The sequence below is a fragment of the Oryctolagus cuniculus genome, chromosome 10, assembly GCF_051225735.1.
Source record: "Oryctolagus cuniculus isolate XC-2025 breed Fujian yellow rabbit chromosome 10, ASM5122573v1, whole genome shotgun sequence".
Lineage (NCBI taxonomy): Eukaryota > Metazoa > Chordata > Mammalia > Lagomorpha > Leporidae > Oryctolagus > Oryctolagus cuniculus.
The window spans coordinates 114,912,263-114,936,381 of record NC_142876.1 but is presented as its reverse complement, the minus strand read 5'-3'; the positions used below and the strand labels follow the sequence as shown (position 1 = coordinate 114,936,381).

At 43.0% G+C, this 24,119-nt stretch overlaps 1 protein-coding gene, 1 long non-coding RNA gene and 1 pseudogene across 2 annotated transcripts; 2 read left to right on the top strand and 1 right to left on the bottom strand.

Annotated features, from left to right (window-relative positions):
* Positions 1-1,851: 1,851 nt before the first annotated feature.
* LOC149124441 (uncharacterized) lies at positions 1,852-23,865 on the top strand. The gene is made up of 2 exons (XR_016215170.1): positions 1,852-2,070; positions 23,226-23,865. It is a non-coding gene; the product is annotated as an uncharacterized LOC149124441 (long non-coding RNA).
* Positions 4,243-4,465, top strand: LOC127486916 (U2 spliceosomal RNA; annotated as a pseudogene).
* Positions 9,630-10,564, bottom strand: ORYCUNV1R1603 (vomeronasal 1 receptor oryCunV1R1603). Its single transcript, NM_001167290.1, is given in 2 exon segments — positions 9,630-9,824; positions 9,827-10,564. Coding segments are annotated over 2 exon segments (933 nt in total).
* Positions 23,866-24,119: the final 254 nt, after the last annotated feature.

Below are 24,119 nucleotides of genomic sequence, written 5' to 3'. Positions count from 1 at the left end.
TAGACTGGGTGGTGTTGTCCTCACATGCACCTATCCCCAGTGGCCCCTACTTACAGTTCTGTAGACTTGGTGGTGTGGTCCTCACATGCACCTTTCCCAGTGGCCCTACTTACAGTTCTGTAGACTGGGTGGTGTGGTCTTCACATGCACCTGTCCCACTGGGCCCTACTTACAGTTCTGTAGACTGGGTGGTGTAGTGTTCACATGCACCTGTCCCAGTGGGCCCTACTTACAGTTCTGTAGACTGGGTGGTGTGGTCCTCACATGCACCTGTCCCCAGTGGCCCTACTTAGAGTTCCGTAGACTGGGTGGTGTGGTCCTCACATGCACCTGTCCCAGTGGGCCCTACCTACAGTTCTTAGACTTTGTGATGTGGTCTTCACATGCACCTGTCCCCAGTGGCCCTACTTAAAGCTCTTTATACTACGTGGTGTGGACCTCACATTCACCTGTCCCACTGGGCCCTATTTACAGTTCTGTAGACTGGGTGGTGTGGTCCTCACATGCACCTGTCCCAGTGGCCCCTACTTGCAGTTCTGTAGACTGAGTGGTGTGGTGTTCACATGCACCTGTCCCCAGGGGCCCTACTTACCGTTCTGTAGACTTGGTGGTGTCGTGTTCACATGCACCTGTTCCAGGGGGCCCTACTTACAGTTCTGTAGATTGGGTGGTGTGGTCCTCACATTCACCTGTCCCCAGTGACCCCTACTTACGGTTCTGTAGACTGGGTTTGTGAGGTTCTCAGCCTCATTTCCTATGCAGTTGTTTGCATCTTCTCTTGCTGCAGGCCTTTCAGGTCAAAGCCTATCAATTTTGCTGATGGTCCCTAGGAATCTAGCTTAATTTTGGGTACCTCCTCTGTCTCCCTCTCTCTGCCTCCTCTAGTTCCACTCTAATGTGCCTCTTCTTTCCTTTGTTAGATTTGGGTTTGGTTTTCCTCTTTCTCAAACTCCTTAAGGTGTAAAGTTAGTTTTAAGTTGCCAGACTTTTTCTTTTCACTGCTGGCTTTCACAGCTGTAAGTCATCGAATTGATCCTTTCATTTTAGGCACTGGCATCCCTTGTTTCTAGAGACATTTTTTTAAATCTAAAATCCACTTTGTGGAGTACCTGAAAGTAATCTGCAGGAGTGACATAGACACTTCGAGATGAGAGAATTTTTTAAAATTTTTATTTAATATAAATTTACAAAGTACAGCTTATGGATTACAATGGCTCTCCCCCCTCCATAACTTCCCTCCCACCCGCAACCCTCCCATTTCCCGCTCCCTCTCCCTTTCCATTCACATCAAGATTCATTTTCAATTCGAGATGAGAGGATTTTAACAGTCCTTGTCTGGATTGTTGAGGAGCACTGTTTTTTTTTTTTTGTTTTTGTTTTTTGTTGTTGTTGTTGTTGTTTTGTTTTCCTGCATACTATTTCCTGAGCCCTTTATTTAGTGTAGAGTTAATCTTATGAGTATGAAGCTAACTGAAAATACATCTTTGTAAATAAAAATTAAGAAGGGAACAGGAGAGGGAGAAGGAAGAAGGGTGGGAGGGAGGGTAGGATGGGAAGAATCTCTGTGTTCCTGAATCCATAGGTATGAAATACATGAAATTTGTATACTGTAAATAAAATTTAAGAAAAAAAAAAAAAACCACGCCTGCTTATTTTTTTTCTAAGGAAAGCTGCGGTTGTTACCGTGGCATTTACGCAGGGAGGCCAGATGCGGTTAGGAAGGGCTATCAGTTCTAGCCACGCTCAGGTGGGCGCTCTCGCTGTCGCCCCCACTGCACAGGTGAGCGAGCCTGGGCACAGGGCGCAGCGCCGAGGTAATTTAAAGGCCAGAGGTCGTGGGAGCCCAGGTGCTGGGGCGGGCTCCGGGCTGGGCTGCGCTGCGGGCCTATGCTCCGCGCATGGCGAGGCCCAGCGCGGTGACTTTCTCTCCGCACCTGCCCCGCGCCCTGGCTTCGCGAAGCCGCCGCCTGGAGGAGCCCTTCCGGGAGCGCGGCGTCCCGGCCTCCCCGGAAGGCTTCGGAGATGACGAGGACTGGTGTGGTTTGCGCGGCTCCTGGCAGAGGTGCCCAGGTAGGTGGTGATGACCCGGCGGGCTGGTGGGCTGGTGGCGGGGTCGCGCGGGCCAGGCGGGCTGCGGGCGGGGACCGGGCTCTCGCGCCCCGGGACTGCCTGGGGGCTCAGATCTGGCATCGCGGCTCCAGGGCAGGGACGCGGCCTGGCGACACGGATTGCAGGGTCTTGGCTGTGCCACGTCTGGACCAGGCCGAGGTGTTGACTTTCTGTAGCTCTGAAGGCTCGGGAGGTGTGGAGCAAGGTTGGTGGGTTCTGCTGCCGGCGTCACGTGGACTTTGGGGCGCAGTGGCCAGGAGTCTCGATTCTTTAAAACGGTCGCACAGTGAGGGCATGGTCGCTTCGAAAATTCGCTTTTAACAAGCACACTTTAAAATTTCATTTATTTGAGAGGGAGAGCAGGAGGGGGGAGAAGTTGGTGACTCCTTAATCCCCTGGCCCTATCCTGCAATGCTCCCAAAGACCTGGGTGTGGGGCAGCCAGGGCCTGGAAACGCAGTCCAGGTCTCCCCCGTGAGTCGCTTGAGCCATCACAGCTGCCCCCAGGTCTGCGAGGGCGGGAAGCTTGGAGTCAGCAGTCCACGCTGCCCTCCGGAGTGGGACACCCGTGTTGACCACCAGGCTGAGCACCTGCTCCTTGGCTCTGAAGTTCCCATGGCACAAGGTCTGTAACTCGGTAAATTGGGGAGAGTTACCTAACTGAGAACTTTGCCTGCAGCAGTTGCATTTCGGGATATTTAGGAATTGGTTCCCAGTAGGACAAAACCTTTTGATTGCTAGATTCCCAGCCAATGCCACTGACTTCTCGTTCAGACAGGTGCGTCTCATGGGGTGTGCTCCTGTGGCTGGATTACTAGTTACAGCTCCTTTTAGCCTTCAAAATGCCTATGATACGTTTTGGTATTACAGAACTGCATTTCAAGCAAAGAGCTTTTTTTCTGTTAATGTGTTTTTAATCGTCTTTCATTGTGCTATTATAATCACTATAGCTTTGCAGTATATTTTAAGCCACATACTGTGCTATCTCTTTGTTCTGTTGAATTGTTTTTGCTGTTGGGTCATTCATGGGTCAGTGAAGAACCAAAGTGACTCCATTTTAAAACAATAAAAAAAGCAGCCTCTGTTTCCCATAGCAGACCTGGGTCCTTGTAAAAGCAGGCATTCAGGCATTCTGGAGATATCAAAGCTTACCAGGGACAGGTAGCTTGGTAGACCAAGGACAGCACAGCAGAGATTGCTAAACAAAGTCACTCCCTGTGCCCAAAGCTTCCGTGCTGAAGCCCCCACTGTAACTCCCTGTACCCAGAGCTTCCATGCTGTATGTAACTCTTTTTTTCCTGCTGATGTAGCCCTTTTTTCCTTTAAAAACTCTCCCAAAGAAAGACCAGGGCCTCACTGGGGCCTCACTCCTTCCTCCGCTGTGCCGGTTGGTTGGATGGGGTCCCTGTCGTGGCTTGTACTCCTGAATAAACCTTGCTTTTGGAGTTCGGTGTGATCGAGTCTCTGGGGGTCTCTGCGGGGATCTAATGATCTGGGGACAACATATTTTTTGGTGTCCAACATCAGTAGTGTTTCTGGTTCTCTGGAATTTGTCCTTGGTAATTTGATGGAGATTGCATTGTGTCTGCATGTCAGTTTATATAATACGGACTTGTAAATGGTACTTACTCTTCCATTCCCCGCATATGGGAAGTTGTTGTATGTCTTCATGCCCTCTTCAATGCCTGTTGCTAGTGATTCATAGTTGTAATTGTAGAGATCTTCTACAGTACATTTGTTTTACAGTAAATTTGTTGAAAATTATTATCTTTTTAAAAGATTTATTAATTTGAAAGCAAAGGTAAAAAGAGGGAGAGACAGGAAAAGAGAGCTCTTCCATCTACTGGTTCACTCTCCAGATGGCCCCAACAGTCAGGGCTGGAGCAGGCTGAAGCCAGGAACCAGGAGCTTCATCTGGGTTTCCCAGATAGATAGCAGTGGCCCAAGCACCAGGACCATGTTTCGATGTGTTCCCAGGGACATTAGAAGGAAGCTGGGTAGGAAGTGAAAGCAGCTGGGGTATGCACCAGTGCCCGTACATGATGCCAGCATCACAGGTGGTGGTGGCTTTATCTGCTACACCGTAACATGGGCCCCTTAATTATATTTTAATGACTATAATGATATCTGCTCTATCACTTCTCGGCCTTTTGGCTAAGATCAAGTGTAGCATCTGCTCTATGGTGATGTCTTCTCCCTAGTTCTGACTGGCGATCCATTCCTTTCTCCCATGTATTGATTCTAACCAGAATTTTATTTTCATCCTTGTAAAGATGATTGGCTTAATTTCTCTGTCAGTTTCTGAAAGAAGCAGCTCAGATAACCATCTGGGGACTGCTCTTTGTTGGAATACCATTTGATATTACCTATTATCCTCTATGCAGTGCTTAGGCATCACACACATTGTGACATAGGTTTGCCATTTCGGGTCATTTACACAATTTCTATGATTTCCCTTGGCATTGTTAGACTGCTGTGTTTTTTAGAAATGCACAGATTCATTCACAAATGTTTGAGGCTTCTCAGGATTCCTTTAGTTACTGATAGCTATTTGATTACCTTGTAGTTAAAGAATCTCACTTGTGTTAGTCAGACTTTGAGACTTAGAGCTGGCTGCAGGACCAGAACATGGCCTATTATCACAACTACACATCTCATCCCAGGTTAGGTGTCCCAGCTTTAAGTGAATGATATCAATGCATCGGCACATGCTGCAGCAGCTCTATGTGTCAGATGACAACAGTGACTATGGGGCTAAAATTTCCTTAAAAGTAAACAAACTGAGCATTTTAGTGGTTGCCTCCTACTTGCTGCCAAAGATCAAAGAGGTCATTTTATATCTGATGAGGATATTGAGTGATGAGACAGTGGTGCAGTGGGTAACACCAAAAAGGAAACCTGTTGAAGTGAAATGGACACTATGGGAAATGGTGACTTGATCAGCATAGCCCTGACTGTTAATGAACAACTTAATACATTATCCCTCTTAGTAGTTTTTTTTGTCTGTTCTACTTAATATGACTTGTTTAATTCTGTAATTAATACACAGTTATTCTTAAGTGTTGAAAATTAACTGAAATGTGATCCCTGTTAAACATAAGAGTGGGAATAAGAGAGGGAAGAGATGTATAATTTGGGACATGCTCAAGCTGACTTGCCCCAAATGGTAGAGTTAGAAACATACCAGGGGATTCCAATTCAATCCCATCAAGGTGGCATGTACCAATGCCATCTCACTAGTCCAAGTGATCAATTTCAGTTCACAATTGATCATAATGAAAGGACTAAGAGTCAAAGGGAACACATAAACAAGTCTAGTACCTGCTAACACTAACCGATAGAATAAATAAAGGGGAGAGTGATCCAACATGGGAAGTGAGATACTCAGCAGACTCATAGAATGGCAGATGTCCTAAATAGCACTCTGGCCTCAGAATCAGCCCTAAAGGCATTCGGATCTGGCTGAAAAGCCCACGAGAGTATTTCAGTCATGGAAAGCCAAGACACTCTGGCAAAAGATCTCTGCGAGTGAGATCCCAGTGGAAAGAACAGGTCTTCAAAGAAGGAGGTACCTTTCTCTGAAGGGAGGAGAGAACCTCCACTTTGAATATGACCTTGTCTAAACAAGATAAGAGTCGGAGAACTCAGAGGGCTTCCATAGCCTTGGAAACTCATGACTGGAGCATACGGAGATTACTGATGCCATAGACAGGATTGTCAATGGTAAAGTCAACAACAGGAGTCACTGTGCACTTACTCCTCATGTAGGATCTCTGTCCTTAATGTGCTGTGCATTGAGATTTAATGCTATAACGAGTACTCAAACAATATATTTCACTTTGTGTTTCTATGGGGTTGCAAACTGTTGAAATCTTTACTTAATGCATACTAAACTGATCCTCTGTAAAAAAAAAAAAAGAAATTATCAACTCCCAACTTGACTCTCACTGGGATTAAACATGACAATAGGTCTGATCTGATTTCATCATCATTTAAAAAAAATCACCTATTATTTTTCACTTTATGTTTCTGTGTGGGAGCAAACTGCTGAAATCCTTACTTAATGTATACTAAGCTGATCTTCTCTATATTAAGATAATCGAAAATGAATCTTGATGTGAATGGAAGGGGAGAGGGAGTGGGAAAGGGGATGGTTGTGGGTGGGAGGGATGGTATGGGGGGGAAGCCATTGTAATCCATAAATCGTACTTTGGAAATTTATATTCATTAAATAAAAGTTAAAAAAAAAAGAAAACCCAGGTGTGCTTTTTCTTGTACCTAAAGCAGGTCAGCGAGTGCTGGACCTCATGGTGGTCATGCATCATCTCAACTCCTGTTTCACTCACGCTGCAGATGGGAGAACAGCTGTGCCCTTGCCTCATTCCTTTGTATTTGAGCTCTGTCACTCACAGGGCCACAAGTACCTGCTCTGGGTCCTGTGACTGGGTCCACAGTCAATTCCCCAGTGTTTCCTATGCCCCTTTCTTGTCCTTCTATCCTGTGTATGTCCTCAGATCACATCTCCATCTTGAAAACTCACTGTGTTTAGTCACTTAAAGTTTGTAACTCAGGACAAGCTCTAGTTATTATGCATCTGATTTGAATTAGACGCTTGGGTTTACTCAATAGTTGTTGTAGGGCTAAGTTACCTATTTTTTACATGTCAACATGCAACAACATAAGTAGTTTAACAGAAAAAACCCTGAACTCCATAAATATATGTGAACCTGGAGAGCACATCTTGTACACAACCATTAATCATTTTGAGGTCAAATATTTATATCTAAAGACATGTTAATTATTGAAGAGTTTTTTAAATATTTAAGGTATCCAGATTTCATGCAATTCCCATGTACAGATTCAGGAACATAATGATAATTTCCACCCTATCCTCTCTCTCACCTCTTCTCCTACCTTTCTTCTCCATCCTCTCCAATTCTCATTCTTAAATTAACAAATATCTACGTTAGCTTTATACTTATAAGTCAACAAAACGCTAAGTAGAGTTCAACAAATAGTATGAAGAAAAAACCACTGTTCCTCAAAGTCGAGACAAGGGCTACGAAAAATTATTGAATTTCAAAGTGTGATTTCACTCCTATAGATGACATTTTAGGTACTGTATTGGTTATTCCAGATCAGGGAAATCATATGGTATTTGCCTTTTTTGGACTGGATTATTTCACTAAGAATTGTAGTTTCCAGGTGCATCCATTTTGTTGCAAATGACAGGACTTCATATTTTTTACTGCTGTGTAGTATTTCATAGTGTGTATGTATCATAATTTCTTTATCCAGTCTTCATTTGGTAGACATCTGGGTTAAATCCATATCTTGGCTTTTGTGAATTGAGCTGCAGTGAACATAGATGTACAGGTATTTCTTTAATATGCTGATTTATCTTCATTTGGTTAAATTTTCAGGAGTGGGATGGTTGGGTCATTCAACAATGGTTGTCTCAGTTTACATTGTCACCAGCTGTGGAGTAGGCTACCTTTCCCACCACATCCTTGCCAGCATTTGTTGATTGTTGATGTCTGTATGACAGGCATTTTAAATGGGGTGATTTCAAATCTCGTTGTGCTTTTCATTTGCATCTCCGTGATGGCTAGTGATCCTGAGCATTTTTTTATGTGTCTTTTGGCCAGTAGAGTTTTGCCTCTTGAAAAAATACTTACTTAATACCTTTACCCATTTCTTCGCTGGATTGTTGTGTTGTTGAAGTTGAGTTTTTTGAGCTCGTCATAGATTCTGGATATTAATCCTTTTTCAGTTGCCATGTTGGCAAATATTTTCTCCCATTCTCTCAGCTGATTCTTCACTTTGCTGAGTATTTCTGCAGTGCAGAATTTTCTTAGTTTGATGTAATCCCATTTGTTAATTTTGACTTTGACTTCCTCTGCCTCTGTGGTCTTTTCCAATCAGGACATTGGCATAGGTAAAGACTTAAGTCCAGTGTTCTCTAGTAATCTGATGGTAGCAGTTTGTAGATTTAGGTCTTTGATTCACTTTGAGTGGACTTTTGTGTAAGGTGGAGGTCCTGCTTCATTTTTCTGCATGTGGAAATCCAGTTTTTCCAGCATGATTTGTTGAAGAGACTCTCCTTTCTCCAGGGAATGGTTTTAGCTCCTTGTTTGAATATAAGTTGGGTGTAGATGCTGGATTGATATCTGGCATTTCTGTTCTGTTCCATTGGTCTATGCAGCTGTTTTATTTTAACTAGTACCAGGCTGTTTGAATTATAACTTCCTTGTAGTAATATTCGCAATTTGGTATTGTGATGCTTCTGGCTTTGGTTTTGCTGTATAAGATATGCTTTAGCTATCCAGGGTCTCTTGTGTTTTCATATGAATTTTACCATTGGTTTTTCTAGATCTAAGAGGAATGTCATTGGTATTGTGATTGGGGTTACATTGAATCTGTAAATTGCTTTTGGCAGTATGCACACTTTGATCATATTGTTTCCTTGGTGCATTGAGCCCTGGACTCTGGAGTTTGTGATACACTGAGAGGTTGAGCATACCTCAGAGTTGTAGATTGGTGCTGAGCCCCTGTCAGTCCTCCAGCCAGGCTTAACATCAGTGGGGAATGTGGATTTTTTTTTCATCTGGTAAAATCCCTGGATCACATGTGTGCAGAATACCAGCACGACCCTGCTTGTTTCACAATCATGTTGGGCATTTACAAGAGTTTCTGCAGCTGGTACTAACATTGGAAAGGTTGCCTCTCCCCATCTGTTGCCAGATGAGTGCATGGGAACTGCTGCCATTGCCTGTGCTGATGAGATGGCGACTGTCCCTGAAGCAGCTGCTTCAAAATGGCACCCACCCTCTGGCAGCCGGTTGATGTACGCTGTTGTTAGGGTTATGGGAAGAGAGAGATGTGCCCCTATTCTTCTCTGCTGGTTGAGTAAGAACCCTGTTCCCCTCAGGGTTGTGGACTGGACTCCAAGTGGAGTCTGCTGTGTCACTGCAGCTGTAACTACAGTGGCCTGGGCTGCTGCACTCTGATCTCATCTTGATCTCCAGAGCTGGTGCTTTCTGCAGCTCAGGGCTATTGGGTTCGTTTGTTTTGTGCATGCTTGTTGTGGTGCCTGTGCAGCCTGCACACAGATCCCCAGCATCGCTCTTCCTTCCACAGAATTTACACTGTAGTTGTTCCTCCAACTATCCCATGAGAATGCACAGTCTCCACTTTTTTTTAACTTTTATTTAATGAATATAAATTTCCAAAGTACGATTTATGGATTACAATGGCTTCCCCCCCATACCGTCCCTCCCACCCACAACCATCCCCTTTCCCACTCCCTCTCCCCTTCCATTCACATCAAGATTCATTTTCGATTATCTTAATATACAGAAGATCAGCTTAGTATACATTAAGTAAGGATTTCAACAGTTTGCTCCCACACAGAAACATAAAGTGAAAAATAATAGATGATTTTTTAAAAACCATTTTCTCCTAGCCTAGTAAAGGCTGCCCTGTTCCTATTCTTTCTTGAAATCAGGCATTAATGAAAAATTAAACACTTACGTGCCTTTCCAACATGGATTTGAAAAACTGGATCATTCACTTTTCACTACTGATGAACAACAAAGGTCCAATGGTGGCATAGCCATTGCCCACCAACAAATGGATGCACAGGCGAACTGGGTCGCTGTTCCACCACATCCCTGAGAATGAGTACACAATGCAGTCCATGAAGTACAGGAGCACAAGACACTCATGAGCAGCAAGATGGTCTGGGTGGCCCTGTGCTCTGGGGAGGCTCTTGGAGAAATCCTAGTGCTGTGAAGGTGCTGGGACCGCCTCTTGTGCCTGCACAGGAGAGTGACCATGTACCCACTTGAGACGGCCATGAGCCCTATTAAGGAGGCATCCCAGAAGATCCCCAACATAGAAAATGTGTGCCTGGGTAAGTGGCTCAGTGGCCAGAGAGAGCAGGATTGAGTGACAAACATAAGACCGTGGGATGTATCATTCGGAGTAGCAACAGTTGAGATCAAGAAACGAGCATGACTGGACAAATTGAAGACCCATAGGAGGAGAAATCCACACATGTTGTGCTGTGAGGATGTGAGCTTGAATTTTGCTAAACAGGAGCTCCAGGGGCTGAGAGTGATGGCCTGGAGGACACTCAGCAGGCAGGTGGTGCACAGGGAGAGGCCCCGCATCACCTGGTATGAGTAGATGACAACTTTACAGGTGATGTCATCCCATAAGTCATGAATCTCAAAAACATCTGCGACTATAACCCCTACGGTGATCAGCATCAGCAGGTGGATGAGGGCCAGGTGCCCAATGGTCAGGTCGGTGGGCCTGGGCCTGTGCTTGAGAAACAACGAGAGGATGTGGAAGAGAAGAAGGAAGGCATTGGCAGTGATCCCAAAGCTGACTTCCAAGAATAAGGCATTTCTGGCAGCAATGAGATTGGAAAGTATATTGTTTTTATTCATCTTTTTTGGGGGAAGAAAGATGTAGTAAATGTCTGAGGATAAAGTAAGAAATGTTGTTATGAGAAATACTATATTATTGATCATTTTCAACCACAAGATGTATGGATCATTCCAAGTGTACACTTGTTGCCTGCAGCCCCAGTCACGCTCTCCTGGGAGCCACTCTGTTTGCAGCTGCGCACTTGGCATTCATGATCATATACTATGTCCCACTGCTGGCCTTCTGCAGGACCTGGACCATGAAATTGTCATGCTGTGAAAATTGTTTGCTGAGTTTACCTTATTTTTACTTTTTCAAAGTCAAGGGCAATGAGTTTTTACTTTGAATCTATAAAATCCAGATAATTTTCTGGCTACTTAGTGAGAGCTCTGTAATTTTTGGTGGATTCCAATGAAGAGAACACTTTATAAGTGTCCATGATACACCCATGCGTGTAGTTATTTTATCTCACTGTTACGTTTATTTTGGTTTATTTCTTGATAAACACTCTGAATAATAACCATTCTTGGTTAGTATAGATTCTGAATTTAATCTTTTAATGACAGGAAGAGTTAGTGAGAGGGAGAGAGACAGAGAGAAAGGTCTTCCTTCCATTGGTTCACCCTCCATATGGCTGCTACAGCCGGTGCACTGTGCCTATCTGAAGCCAGGAGCCAGGTGCCTCCTCCTGGTTTCCCATGTGGGTGCAGGGCCCAAGGTCCTGTGCCATCCTCTACAGCCTTCCTGGGCCACAGCAGAGAGCTGGACTGGAAGAAGAGCAACTGGGACAGAATCTGGTACCCCAACTCAGTTCAATGATAGCATTTTTTAAAGCTAATCTTTCTTTCTCAAAGAATTGATCAAATAAATGACATAATCTTCTCCATTCATACTTTGAGCAAGATAAGATTTGATCCTGTTATATGCTCCGGAGGAAAGAGGAAAATATGTCTTGCTATTCACTCGTCTCTGCATTTCATGGGTCCTGTGCTGCCATTAACCTCTGAACAGTCTCCTCTGTCTCTCCTGTACTTAAATAAAATTCCCTTATTTGCTATGTATCTGTTTGACCAACCTTAGGTGAAATAAACTGATAGTACTGAAAATATATAATAGATTAAATAATATTTTCATGTCACATTTTACTAGATCACAGTAACATGGCTGGCACTGTGGCATAACAGGTTAAAGCTCTGCTTGCAGCACCAGCATCCAATATGGACAGCGGTTCAAGTCCTTGCTGTTCCACTTCTGATCTAGCTTTCTGCTAATGACTTGTGAAGGCAATGGAAGATGGCCCAAGTGCTTGGGGCCCTGCCCCCATGTGGGAGACAAAGAAGGCTGCTGGCTCCTGGCTTCGAATGGGTCCAGCTATGGCTGTTGTGGCCATTTGGGTAGTGAACCAGAGAAAGGAAGATCTGTCTTTCTGTCTCTCCCTGTGTCTGTCTGTAATTCTGCCTCAAAAAAAAAAAAAAACTTTTAAAAGATTGCAATAAAATTAAAATTGTAACCTTGTTTTCCTATGTTATTTGAAATGTGAGGATTTCTCTTAAGTTATTGAAATATGTGAGCCGGCGCCGTGGCTCAATAGGCTAATCCTCCACCTTGCGGCGCCGGCACACCGGGTTCTAGTCCCGGTTGGGGAGCCGGATTCTGTCCCGGTTGCCCCTCTTCCAGGCCAGCTCTCTGCTATGGCCAGGGAGTGCAGTGGAGGATGGCCCAGGTGCTTGGGCCCTGCACCCCATGGGAGACCAGGAAAAGCACCTGGCTCCTGGCTCCTGCCAGGATCAGCGCGGTGCGCCGGCTGCAGCGGCGGCCATTGGAGGGTGAACCAGCGGCAAAGGAAGACCTTTCTCTCTCTGTCTCTCTCTCTCACTGTCCACTCTGCCTGTCAAAAAAAAAAAAAAAAAAAAAAAAAAAAAAAAAAAAAAGAAATATGTGAACATTGGGCCGGCGCCGGGGCTCACTAGGATAATCCTCTGCCTTGCAGCGCTGGCACACCGGGTTCTAGTCCTGGTCGGGTTGCCGGATTCTGTCCTGGTTGCCCCTCTTCCAGGCCAGCTCTCTGCTGTGGCCCGGGAGTGCAGTGGAGGATGGCCCAAGTACATGGGTCCTTCACCCCATGGGAGACCAGGATAAGTACCTGGCTCCTGCCATCAGATGAGCGCGGTGAACTGGCCACAGCACGCCGGCCACAGCGGCCATTGGAGGGTAAACCAACAGCAAAAGGAAGACCTTTCTCTCTCTCTCTCACTGTCCACTCTGCCTGTACAAAAAAGAAAGAAATATGTGAACATCAAAAACAAATGAAACATAATTTTCTTTAAAAAATTGAACTCCATGTATATGAAGTCCTCAAAATTTTCATTAATGTACATATTATGAAAAACCTATACATAATTTTCAAAATGTTTTTCCTTGCAACACTAACTTGTTATTCTATGTCACCTGAGCTCTTTGAAGTTCCCTTGGGCAGACTTTGCTTCAATTCAGATTTTAAAATATAATTGAACATTCTAAGTACAAATACAGGTATCTACATTTTTATTTTTATGCAAGGATTATAAGAGAAAGAATATGAATATAGTTGATACTTGTTTCTGTTATTTTATTAAACTTTCTGTAAAATGTAAACATTTCATAAAATAGGGTAATAGAAATGATCTTAGCAAGTTTGCCCCAGCTGTGCCTACTCATACACAGTCCTGAATAGAATACAGGATAATACAGAACTCTTGGTATCAGGAGGATGAGCCAGGTGACCCTCCGCCAGTATAGCTCCTAGGAGCGACAATGCGAAGACGGCACCTGCTCTCCTGATGCACCAAGCCCCCATAGCATGTTTCCCAGATTTGAGCAAACAAACTTCTCAGAGACTTGAGGTTTTGAATATAGTGATTTGAATCACAGGCAAATCTTAAGAAAGAAAGTTCTGAAGGAGTTCTCACTTGGACAGATCACACCATAGGAGAGGAAGGAAAGGCCAAGTGGGCAGGTAGGAGAACAAGAAATAGAGTAAGAAATATCCATGAGGAATGAGTATTTCATTGGAAACTCAGTGTGAGGACTTTATAGAACTGATCCTGAAAGCTGATTTTCCTTGAGGAGCAAATTAACACTGTGAACACTGTGAAGACTCCCTATGTCATCTTGACCAAAGATGCAATCATGTGTGACATTGTGCATTTACCCAATGGTACATATGTGGGCAGTCCTGATACATGGCACCATCAGCTGGGCCAGAACCAGTGGGCAGGAGAAGTAAAACCCTCAGCAGACCCCAGTACAAGCTTTGTACTTACAACCTTGGGGTAGACAAACAGGGCGAGGGAACTAACTACAAGGGCCGTATCTGTTCTGTCACCTGGAGCATAAGCATCGTCATGAATCTCTCGTAGGACTGACATGATGGATAAATACTAGGGTTTATGTCCTGCACATTGTAAGATGCCTTGGATACATGAGAGCATACTTTGGTCATTACCATATAGATCGTTTTCTCCATCATTGTCAAAACATACGCTAACCAGTGTGTGACAGTGACCATACGTAGTACATGGCTGTTAGTGACTGTGGGTGTACTGAACAGCACTTTGTTTTAGTGACAGCTTCAGCTGGAGAATGAGGAAGAGATCTATGGAGAAACAGCTGATGTTAGTAAGCACAGGCAAAGCTGGCACTGCCTGAATTCCAACAGAACGAAGAAAAACCTTGAGAAATAGTTAGGTAAATGAATGGCAGCTCTTCCCAATAACACTCTGGGTGGGTTTATATGTTGGCCATACAAGGTGAAATAATTGTAAAATAAACTTCAAGGCACTTGCTTACCCTTGTGTATTTATGGCACCATTATTTTTATGTGCTATCTCACCAAATCAAGAGCAATTATTATATTCCAAAACACAGAAGAATACTGAGGGTTTCATCACTAAAGAAATCCAGTGTCACAATTACCAACCTGACAGTCCACTGAGAGCCGGATTCCTTGATCAGCAAAAGAAGAGGGAAGAGCAGCCTTACATGTTTGCAGCACATATTTTACTGTCATTCCTGATCACAGCATAGTCTTCTGTATTTTCCTAAGAAGAGATTATTTCAGACTAAGATATGATGGTAGAATGTACAGGCTCATTGTATCTTCCATATTCAGTACATAAGACTAAGGAGAAGAAAGCACAAGTCCAAGCATAGACATCATATAAGAAATGTATTGTAAACTTCCTCCTGGCTGAAGGGATCTGAAATATTTCTAACCAATGAAACACAGAAGGGCTCTGTTTTAGATGACTCTTTAAAGATACCAGAGAGATTCTTCTGAAATTTTGGGATAGGAAGGATAAAATCCCATCACCCTCTCTTCATTTTCCTTTTCAGTATAATTTCAGCCTCATTTCCCCATTCTCTAGTTTGGAGTTTGCTCACTGTCTGAGAGCTGACTTCATCAACTTGAAAATTGTGAAACGGAAGCCTGGACAAGAAATGACTTCTTGAGGAAAAGCTGGTAGACATTGTGTAGGCAGGGGAGGTTTGTTTTTATTGCATTGAGCAAAGATCCAAAATACTTCTAAAGGTTAAAGTCATTTTTAAAAGCAAACTTTAGATCAAAACAGGAGGCGGAGCCAAGATGGCGGAATAGTGAGGGCGCGCACCGATAGTCCGGGAAAATTTAGTTTAATAAAAGGGGAGTTACGGTAGCCGCAGAAAATAGAACCAAACAAAAATTGCAGGGGAAACCCTTCTGAATGGAGCAGGCATGAATCGGACGACCTACTGGGAGAACAAGGTCGCCCACCGCACAGAAGCAAAGTCTCGGGACCCAGCCGCAGAAGCCCCAGGGTCTGCGCGACAGTGCTCCAAGGAGAGTGCACGCCACACAGAAAACAGCGGGGAGACTTGAGACGCTCAGGGCTCCGAGTCCACACATCGGCGCTGGAAGGGGAGGTGAGCTCAATAACCCGAGACATTGGTGGGGAAACGGGGGTCAGAATCTAGAGGGGGGCCGGAAAGTGCAGCAAACTCACTACCGGAAAGAAGGAAAAAAAAAAAGCTTCGGGGTTTCTCTTCCCCCTAACCTTGCAAAGGTTACAAGGCTGCCAGACTTGAAGAATTCCCAAGAGACAAAGAGCAGGCCTCCTCTTTGGATTTACATATCAGTGGGGGAGAGTTAAGGAACTGAGTCACTACAATTCAGTAGCCTAGGCAACCCAGTGGGAGTCCAGAGGAGCCAAAGACTGGAAGCTAAATACCATCAATTCTGCACAGCCCTGCCCTGCAGTGTTACTTACCCCCTGAATAAATAAAATAAATAAATAAATAAAAAGAGAGAGATTTACCATGCATAACCTGAGGGTGTCACCTTTGCACACCCTTAACCTGGAAGAACCAGGCAGAGCTCTCAGGCCGCACCCATCTCAAGCCTCCAAGGCTCCTCCAACAGCAGGCAGTCCACTTAACACGGACACAGTATAAAAAAAAAAAAAAGAAAAAAAAAAGCGCACAGTGACGCAAGAAGAATTAACTATGCCGAGTAACAAACACAGAAATAGAGGGAGCAAGATCAACGATGATGACACTATGATGCCTCCAAATAAGCAAAACACCCCAAGCCAAGAGTATGAAGATGATGAGATAGAAGAAATGCAAGATACGGATTTCAAAAAATTTATGATAAGAACATTTAGAAGTTTTCAAAAGCAAATCCTTGAACTACAGAAATCCTTAATGGACAAGATTGAAAATCTTTCTCGTGAAAATGAAATTTTAAGGAAGAGTCAAAATGAAACTCAGAAACTAGTAGAACAGGAAAGTGTAATAGTCAAGAGAAATCAAAATGAAATGAAGAGCTCAATAGATCAAATGACAAACACATTAGAAAGCCTTAAAAACAGAATGGGTGAAGCAGAAGAGAGAATATCGGACTTAGAAGATAGAGCACAGGAAAACATACAGTCAAACCAAAGAAAAGAAGAGGAAATTAGAAACCTGAAAAATATTGTTGGGAATCTACAGGATACTATTAAAAAAACCAACATTCGAGTTCTAGGAGTTCCTGAAGGCATGGAGAGAGAGAAAGGATTGGAAGGCCTTTTTAGTGAGATACTAGCAGACAACTTTCCAGGTTTGGAGAAGGACAGAGATATCCTAGTACAGGAAGCTCATAGAACCCCCAATAAACATGACCAAAAGAGATCCTCACCACGACACGTGGTAATTAAACTTACCACAGTGAAACATAAAGAAAAGATCCTAAAATGTGCAAGAGAGAAACGTCAGATTACTCTCAGAGGATCTCCAATCAGACTCACAGCTGACTTCTCATCAGAAACCCTACAAGCTAGGAGGGAATGGCGAGACATAACACAGGTGCTAAGAGAGAAAAATTGCCAGCCCAGAATATTATATCCTGCCAAGCTCTCATTTGTGAATGAAGGTGAAATAAAGACCTTTCATAGCAAACAGAAATTGAAAGACTTTGTGGCCACTCGCCCGGCCCTGCAAAAGATACTTAAAGATGTGCTACACTCAGAAACACAGAAACACGGCCATCAATATGAAAGAAGGGAAAGGAAGAACACCTACCAGTAAAAGAGCATGGGAAGCTCAAAGCATATACTAGAAAATATTTCCGGGAAAATGGCAGGGCAAAGTCACTACGTATCAATTGTCACATTGAACATTAATGGTCTGAATTCTTCAGTTAAAAGACACCGTTTAGCTGACTGGCTCACAGAACACAACCCAACTATTTGTTGCCTACAAGAAACACATCTCTCTAACAAAGAGGCATGCAGACTGAAAGTGAAAGGTTGGAAAAAGATATTCCATGCCAACAGAAACCAAAAAAAAGCAGGTGTAGCCATATTAATATCAGACAAAATAAACTTTAATACAAAAACTGTTAAGAGAGACAAAGAGGGACACTATATAATGATTAAGGGTTCAATTCAACAGGAAGATGTAACTATTATAAATGTATATGCACCTAATTACAGGGCACCGGTCTATTTAAAAGATATGTTAAGGGACTTAAAGGGAGATTTAGATTCCAATACAATAGTACTGGGGGACTTCAATACTCCACTCTCAGAAATAGACAGATCATCCGGACAGAAGATCAACAAGGAAACAGCAGATTTAATTGACACTATTGCCCAAATGGATCTAACAGATATCTACAGAACTTTCAACCCTACATCTACAGACTTCACATTCTTCTCAGCAGCGCATGGAACCTTCTCTAGGATTGATCACATACTAGGACATAAAGCAAATCTCAGCAAATTTAAAAGAATTAGAATCATACCATGCAGCTTCTCAGACCACAGCGGGATGAAGCTGGAAATTAGCAACTCAGGAAACCCCAGAAAGTATGCAAACACATGGAGACTGAACAACATGCTCCTGAATGAACACTGGGTCATTCAAGAAATCAAAAGAGAAATCAAAAACTTTCTGGAAGTAAATGAAGACAACAACACAACATATCAAAACTTATGGTATACAGCAAAAGCAGTATTGAGAGGCAAATTTATAGCAATAGGTGCCTATATCAAGAAATTGGAAAGGTACCAAATAAATGAGCTTTCAGCGCACCTCAAGGACCTAGAAAAACTGCAGCAAACCAAACCCAAATCTAGTAGGAGAAGAGAAATAATTAAAACCAGAGAAGAAATTAACAGGATTGAATCCAAAAAAACATTACAAAAAATCAGCCAAGCGAGAAGCTGGTTTTTTGAAAAAATAAACAAAATTGACACCCCATTGGCCCAACTAACTAAAAAAAGAAGAGAAAAGACCCAAATCAATAAAATCAGAGATGAAAAAGGAAACGTAACAACAGACACCACAGAAATAAAAAGAATCATCAGAAATTACTACAAGGACCTGTATGCCAGCAAACAGGAAAACCTATCAGAAATGGATAGATTCCTGGACACATGCAATCTACCTAAATTGAACCATGAAGACATCAAAAACCTAAATAGACCCATAACTGAAACAGAAATTGAAACAGTAATAAAGGCTCTCCCAACAAAGAAAAGCCCAGGACCAGATGGATTCACTGCTGAATTCTACCAGACATTTAAAGAAGAACTAATCCCATTTCTTCTCAAACTATTCAGAACAATCGAAGAAGAGGGAATCCTCCCAAATTCTTTCTATGAAGCCAGCATCACCTTAATCCCTAAGCCAGAGAAAGATGCAGCACTGAAAGAAAATTACAGACCAATATCCCTGATGAACATAGATGCAAAAATCCTCAATAAAATTCTGGCCAATAGAATACAACAACACATCAGGAAAATCATCCACCCAGACCAAGTGGGATTCATCCCTGGTATGCAGGGATGGTTCAACATTCGCAAATCAATCAATGTGATTCACCACATTAACAGACTGCAGAAGAAAAACCATATGATTATCTCAATTGATGCAGAGAAAGCATTTGATAAAATTCAACACCCTTTCATGATGAAAACTCTAAGCAAATTGGGTATAGAAGGAACATTCCTCAATATAATCAAAGCAATTTATAAAAAACCCACAGCCAGCATCCTATTGAATGGGGAAAAGTTGGAAGCATTTCCACTGAAATCTGGCACCAGGCAGGGATGCCCACTCTCACCACTGCTATTTAACATAGTTCTGGAAGTTTTAGCCAGAGCCATCAGACAAGAAAAAGAAATCAAAGGAATACAAATCAAGAAGGAAGAAGTCAAACTATCCCTCTTTGCAGACGATATGATTCTGTACTTAGAGGATCCAAAGAACTCTACTAAGAGACTATTGGAACTCATAGAGGAGTTTGGCAAAGTGGCAGGATATAAAATCAATGCACAAAAATCAACAGCCTTTGTATACACAAGTAATGCCATGACTGAGAAAGAACTGCTAAGATCAATCCCATTCACAATAGCTACAAAAACAATCAAATACCTTGGAATAAACTTAACCAAGGATGTTAAAGATCTCTACGATGAAAATTACAAAACCTTAAAGAAAGAAATAGAAGAGGATACCAAAAAATGGAAAAATCTTCCATGCTCATGGATTGGAAGAATCAACATCATCAAAATGTCCATTCTCCCAAAAGCAATTTATAGATTCAATGCAATCCCAATCAAGATACCAAAGACATTCTTCTCAGATCTAGAAAAAATGATGCTGAAATTCATATGGAGGCACAAGAGACCTCGAATACCTAAAGCAATCTTGTACAACAAAAACAAAGCCGGAGGCATCACAATACCAGATTTCAGGACATACTACAGGGCAGTTGTAATCAAAACAGCATGGTACTGGTACAGAAACAGATGGATAGACCAATGGAACAGAATTGAAACACCAGAAATCAATCCAAACATCTACAGCCAACTTATATTTGATCAAGGATCTAAAACTAATTCCTGGAGCAAGGACAGTCTATTCAATAAATGGTGCTGGGAAAACTGGATTTCCACGTGCAGAAGCATGAAGCAAGACCCCTACCTTACACCTTACACAAAAATCCACTCAACGTGGATTAAAGACCTAAATCTACGTCCTGACACCATTAAGTTATTAGAGAACATTGGAGAAACCCTTCAAGATATTGGCACAGGCAAAGAATTTCTGGAAAAGACCCGGGAGGCACAGACAGTCAAAGCCAAAATCAACTATTGGGATTGCATCAAATTGAGAAGTTTCTGTACTGCAAAAGAAACAGTCAGGAGAGTGAAGAGACAACCGACAGAATGGGAAAAAATATTTGCAAACTATGCAACAGATAAAGGGTTAATAACCAGAATCTACAAAGAGATCAAGAAACTCCACAAAAACAAAACCAACAACCCACTTAAGAGATGGGCCAAGGACTTCAATAGACATTTTTCAAAAGAGGAAATCCAAATGGCCAACAGGCACATGAAAAAATGTTCAAGGTCACTAGCAATCAGGGAAATGCAAATCAAAAGCACAATGAGGTTTCACCTCACCCCGGTTAGAATGGCTCACATACAGAAATCTACCAACAACAGATGCTGGCGAGGATGTGGGGAAAAAGGGACACTAACCCACTGTTGGTGGGAATGCAAACTGGTCAAGCCACTATGGAAATCAGTCTGGAGATTCCTCAGAAACCTGAATATAACCCTACCGTTCGACCCAGCCATCCCACTCCTTGGAATTTACCCAAAGGAGTTTAAATTGATAAAGAAAAAAGCGGTCTGCACCCTAATGTTTATTGCAGCACAATTCACAATAGCCAAGACCTGGAACCAACCTAAATGCCCATCAATGGTAGACTGGATAAAGAAATTATGGGATATGTATTCTTTAGAATACTATACCGCAGTAAGAAACAACGAAATCCAGTCATTTGCAACAAAATGGAGGAATCTGGAACACATCATGCTGAGTGAAGTAAGCCAGTCCCAAAGGGACAAATACCATATGTTCTCCCTGATCGGTGACAACTGACTGAACACCAAAAAGGAAACCTCCTGAAGTGAAATGGACACTATGAGAAATGGTGACTTGACCAGCATAGCCCTGACTGCTAATGGACAACTTAATACATTATCCCTCATAGTATTTTTTTTTTGTCTGTTCTACTTAATATGACTGGTTTAATTCTGTAATTATCACACAGTTATTCTTAAGTGTTGAAAATTAACTGAAATGTGATCCCTGTTAAACATAAAAGTGGGTATAAGAGAGGGAAGAGATGTATAATTTGGGGCATGCTCGGGCTGACTTGCCCCAATTGGTAGAGTTGGAAACATACCAGGGGATTCCAATTCAATCCCATCAAGGTGGCATGTGCCAATGCCATCTCACTATTCCAAGTGATCAATTTCAGTTCACAATTGATCATAATGAAAGGACTGAGTCAAAGGGAGCACATAAACAAGTCTAGTATCTGCTAACACTAACCGATAGAATAAATAAAGGGGAGAGTGATCCAACATGGGAAGTGAGATACTCAGCAGACTCATAGAATGGCGGATGTCCTAAATAGCACTCTGGCCTCAGAATCAGCCCTAAAGGCACTCGGATCTGGCTGAAAAGCCCATGAGAGTATTTCAGGCATGGAAAGCCAAGACACTCTGGCAAAAAGATCTCTGTGAGTGAGATCCCATTGGAGAGAACAGGTCTTCAAAGAGGGAGGTACCTTTCTCTGAAGGGAGGAGAGAACCTCCACTTTGACTATGACCTTGTCTAAACAAGATAAGAGTCGGAGAACTCAAGGGGCTTCCATAGCCTTGGAAACTCATGACTGGTGCATAGGGAGATTACTGATGCCATAAACAGGAGTGTCAATTTGTAAAGTCAACAACAGGAGTCACTGTGCACTTACTCCTCATGTAGGATCTCTGTCCTTAATGTGCTGTGCATTGAGATTTAATGCTATAACGAGTACTCAAACAGTATATTTCACTTTGTGTTTCTATGGGGGTGCAAACTCTTGAAATCTTTACTTAATGTACACTAAACTGATCTTCTGTTAAAAAAAAAAAAAAGAAACTATCAATTCCCAACTTGACTCTCACTGGGATTAAACATGACAATAGGTCTGATCTGATTTCATTATCATTTAAAAAAAATCATCTATTATTTTTCACTTTATGTTTCTGTGTGGGAACAAACTGTTGAAATCCTTACTTAAGGTATAATAAGCTGATCTTCTGTATACTAAGATAATCGAAAATGAATCTTGATGTGAATGGAAGGGGAGAGGGAGTGGGAAAGGGGAGGGTGGTGGGTGAGAGGGACGGTATGGGGGGGAAAGCCATTGTAACCCATGAGACGTACTTTGGAAATTTATATTCATTAAATAAAAGATAAAAAAAAATATCAAAACAAATATAGATCTCTGAAAACTTTGAACAGAGAGCCTTGGCAATGAAGATTATGTTACCCATGACTTACAGCCATGATATAATGGAGCAGCTCCAGTAATTGTGCTTTATAAAGATAAATAAATCATCTTTTATTAGTAAAAAAAAAAAAAAAAAGCAAACTTTAAAAGGTAGTCTAGGCCAGCACCGTGGCTCAATAGGCTAATCCTCTGCCTTGCGGCGCCGGCATGCCGGGTTCTATTCCCAGTCAGGGTGCCGGATTCTGTCCCGGTTGCCCCTCTTCCAGGCCAGCTCTCTGCTGTGGCCAGGGAGTGCAGTGGAGGATGGCCCAAGTGCTTGGGCCCTGCACGCCATGGGAGACCAGGAGAAGCACCTGGCTCCTGGCTTCAGATCAGCGCGATGTGCCGGCTGCAGTGCGCCACCCACGGCGGCCATTGGAGTGTGAACCAATGGCAAAAGGAAGACCTTTCTCTCTGCCTCTCTCTCTAGCTCTCTCTCACTGTCCACTCAGCCTGTCAAAAAAAAGGTAGTCTAAAATGACAGTAATATTTATGAAGATGAACACATAAAGCTTATGACCTTGAATGAAAACCTAAGTGTTCAACTCTTCCTCTCCCAGATAAATGTGTTTATGAATGAGTGCAGTTTCAGTCTAATGTTAGTAGAACATCTGTGCTTTCAGAGTTGACATACCTAGGAAATCAGTCTTTTCATCCAAAGAAATGAATGGGAAACTAAATTTGATTAGTTAACTGTTTTAGTTTGATAACCCAAAAAGTCAGTTTGTTAATAGAAAAGACCAAATATCCTGAGAAGACCGTCTCCTTGTTGTGTTACACAGAGAACACCCCTGAGCTCTGGAGCACTGTTAGAGCCCACGTCTCTTCTGAATCGGCCACAAACCTCCATGTAGTCTTCATTTGTTCCTGCCTAGCAACCCACCCGCCCTGATTGCCCATCTCTGCGATAAAGAGCCACTTACCAGGAGGGCATCTGGGGGATTCCATACACCTGAGAGGAACCTGCAGTGTCTTAAGGAAAAGACTCCATGTGCTCATCTCTCTGTGGATCATCACTCTGGTGACAGCACGAAGCTGAACGTTGAGTCCCCAGTGGGACACGTCACCTGTTCTGTTTTCCTTTATTAACTGCTGGATAATAGGAATCTTGGGAGAACTGTGCTCAAAACTCCTCTGAGTTCCCTGACACTTTTGTGAGGTCCAAAGGGCCCCGCCCTCTAGACAACACCACGTCTACCCATTTTCATCCTGAGAACACCTTATTCCAAACCCACCCCGCAGTCTGCAGTGCCTGTACTATATGCTGAGAGACCATGATTCCCAGAGTCTGAGTGTCTTCTTGCTGCAGCGGGAGGGTTGGTGGTCTCAACATCCACTCACACATACACAGCTCCTGGTATGCAAGTAGCATTAGTTGTATATCCCATGATGTCTGAACTTAGTTTCAAGTTTCAAACTGTTTCAGATTAAACAAGAAATAAAAATCTCTTATGGCTGTGGGCTTCAGGGCCCATTTCATTCTTTTCATTCTTGAGTGATCCCTGCAGTGTCCCTGTGTTTGATACAAATCCTCAGCCCCTGCCTGGTGATGGTCCAGACCCTTCAGGAGATGGAGCTCACACCTCTGCACAAGGCAGGGACCCATGCACTCTGTGGCTGATGCACTCAGAAATCCATGCCCTCAGCCTCAGGACAAGAAAAATGAGGCCTGAGGG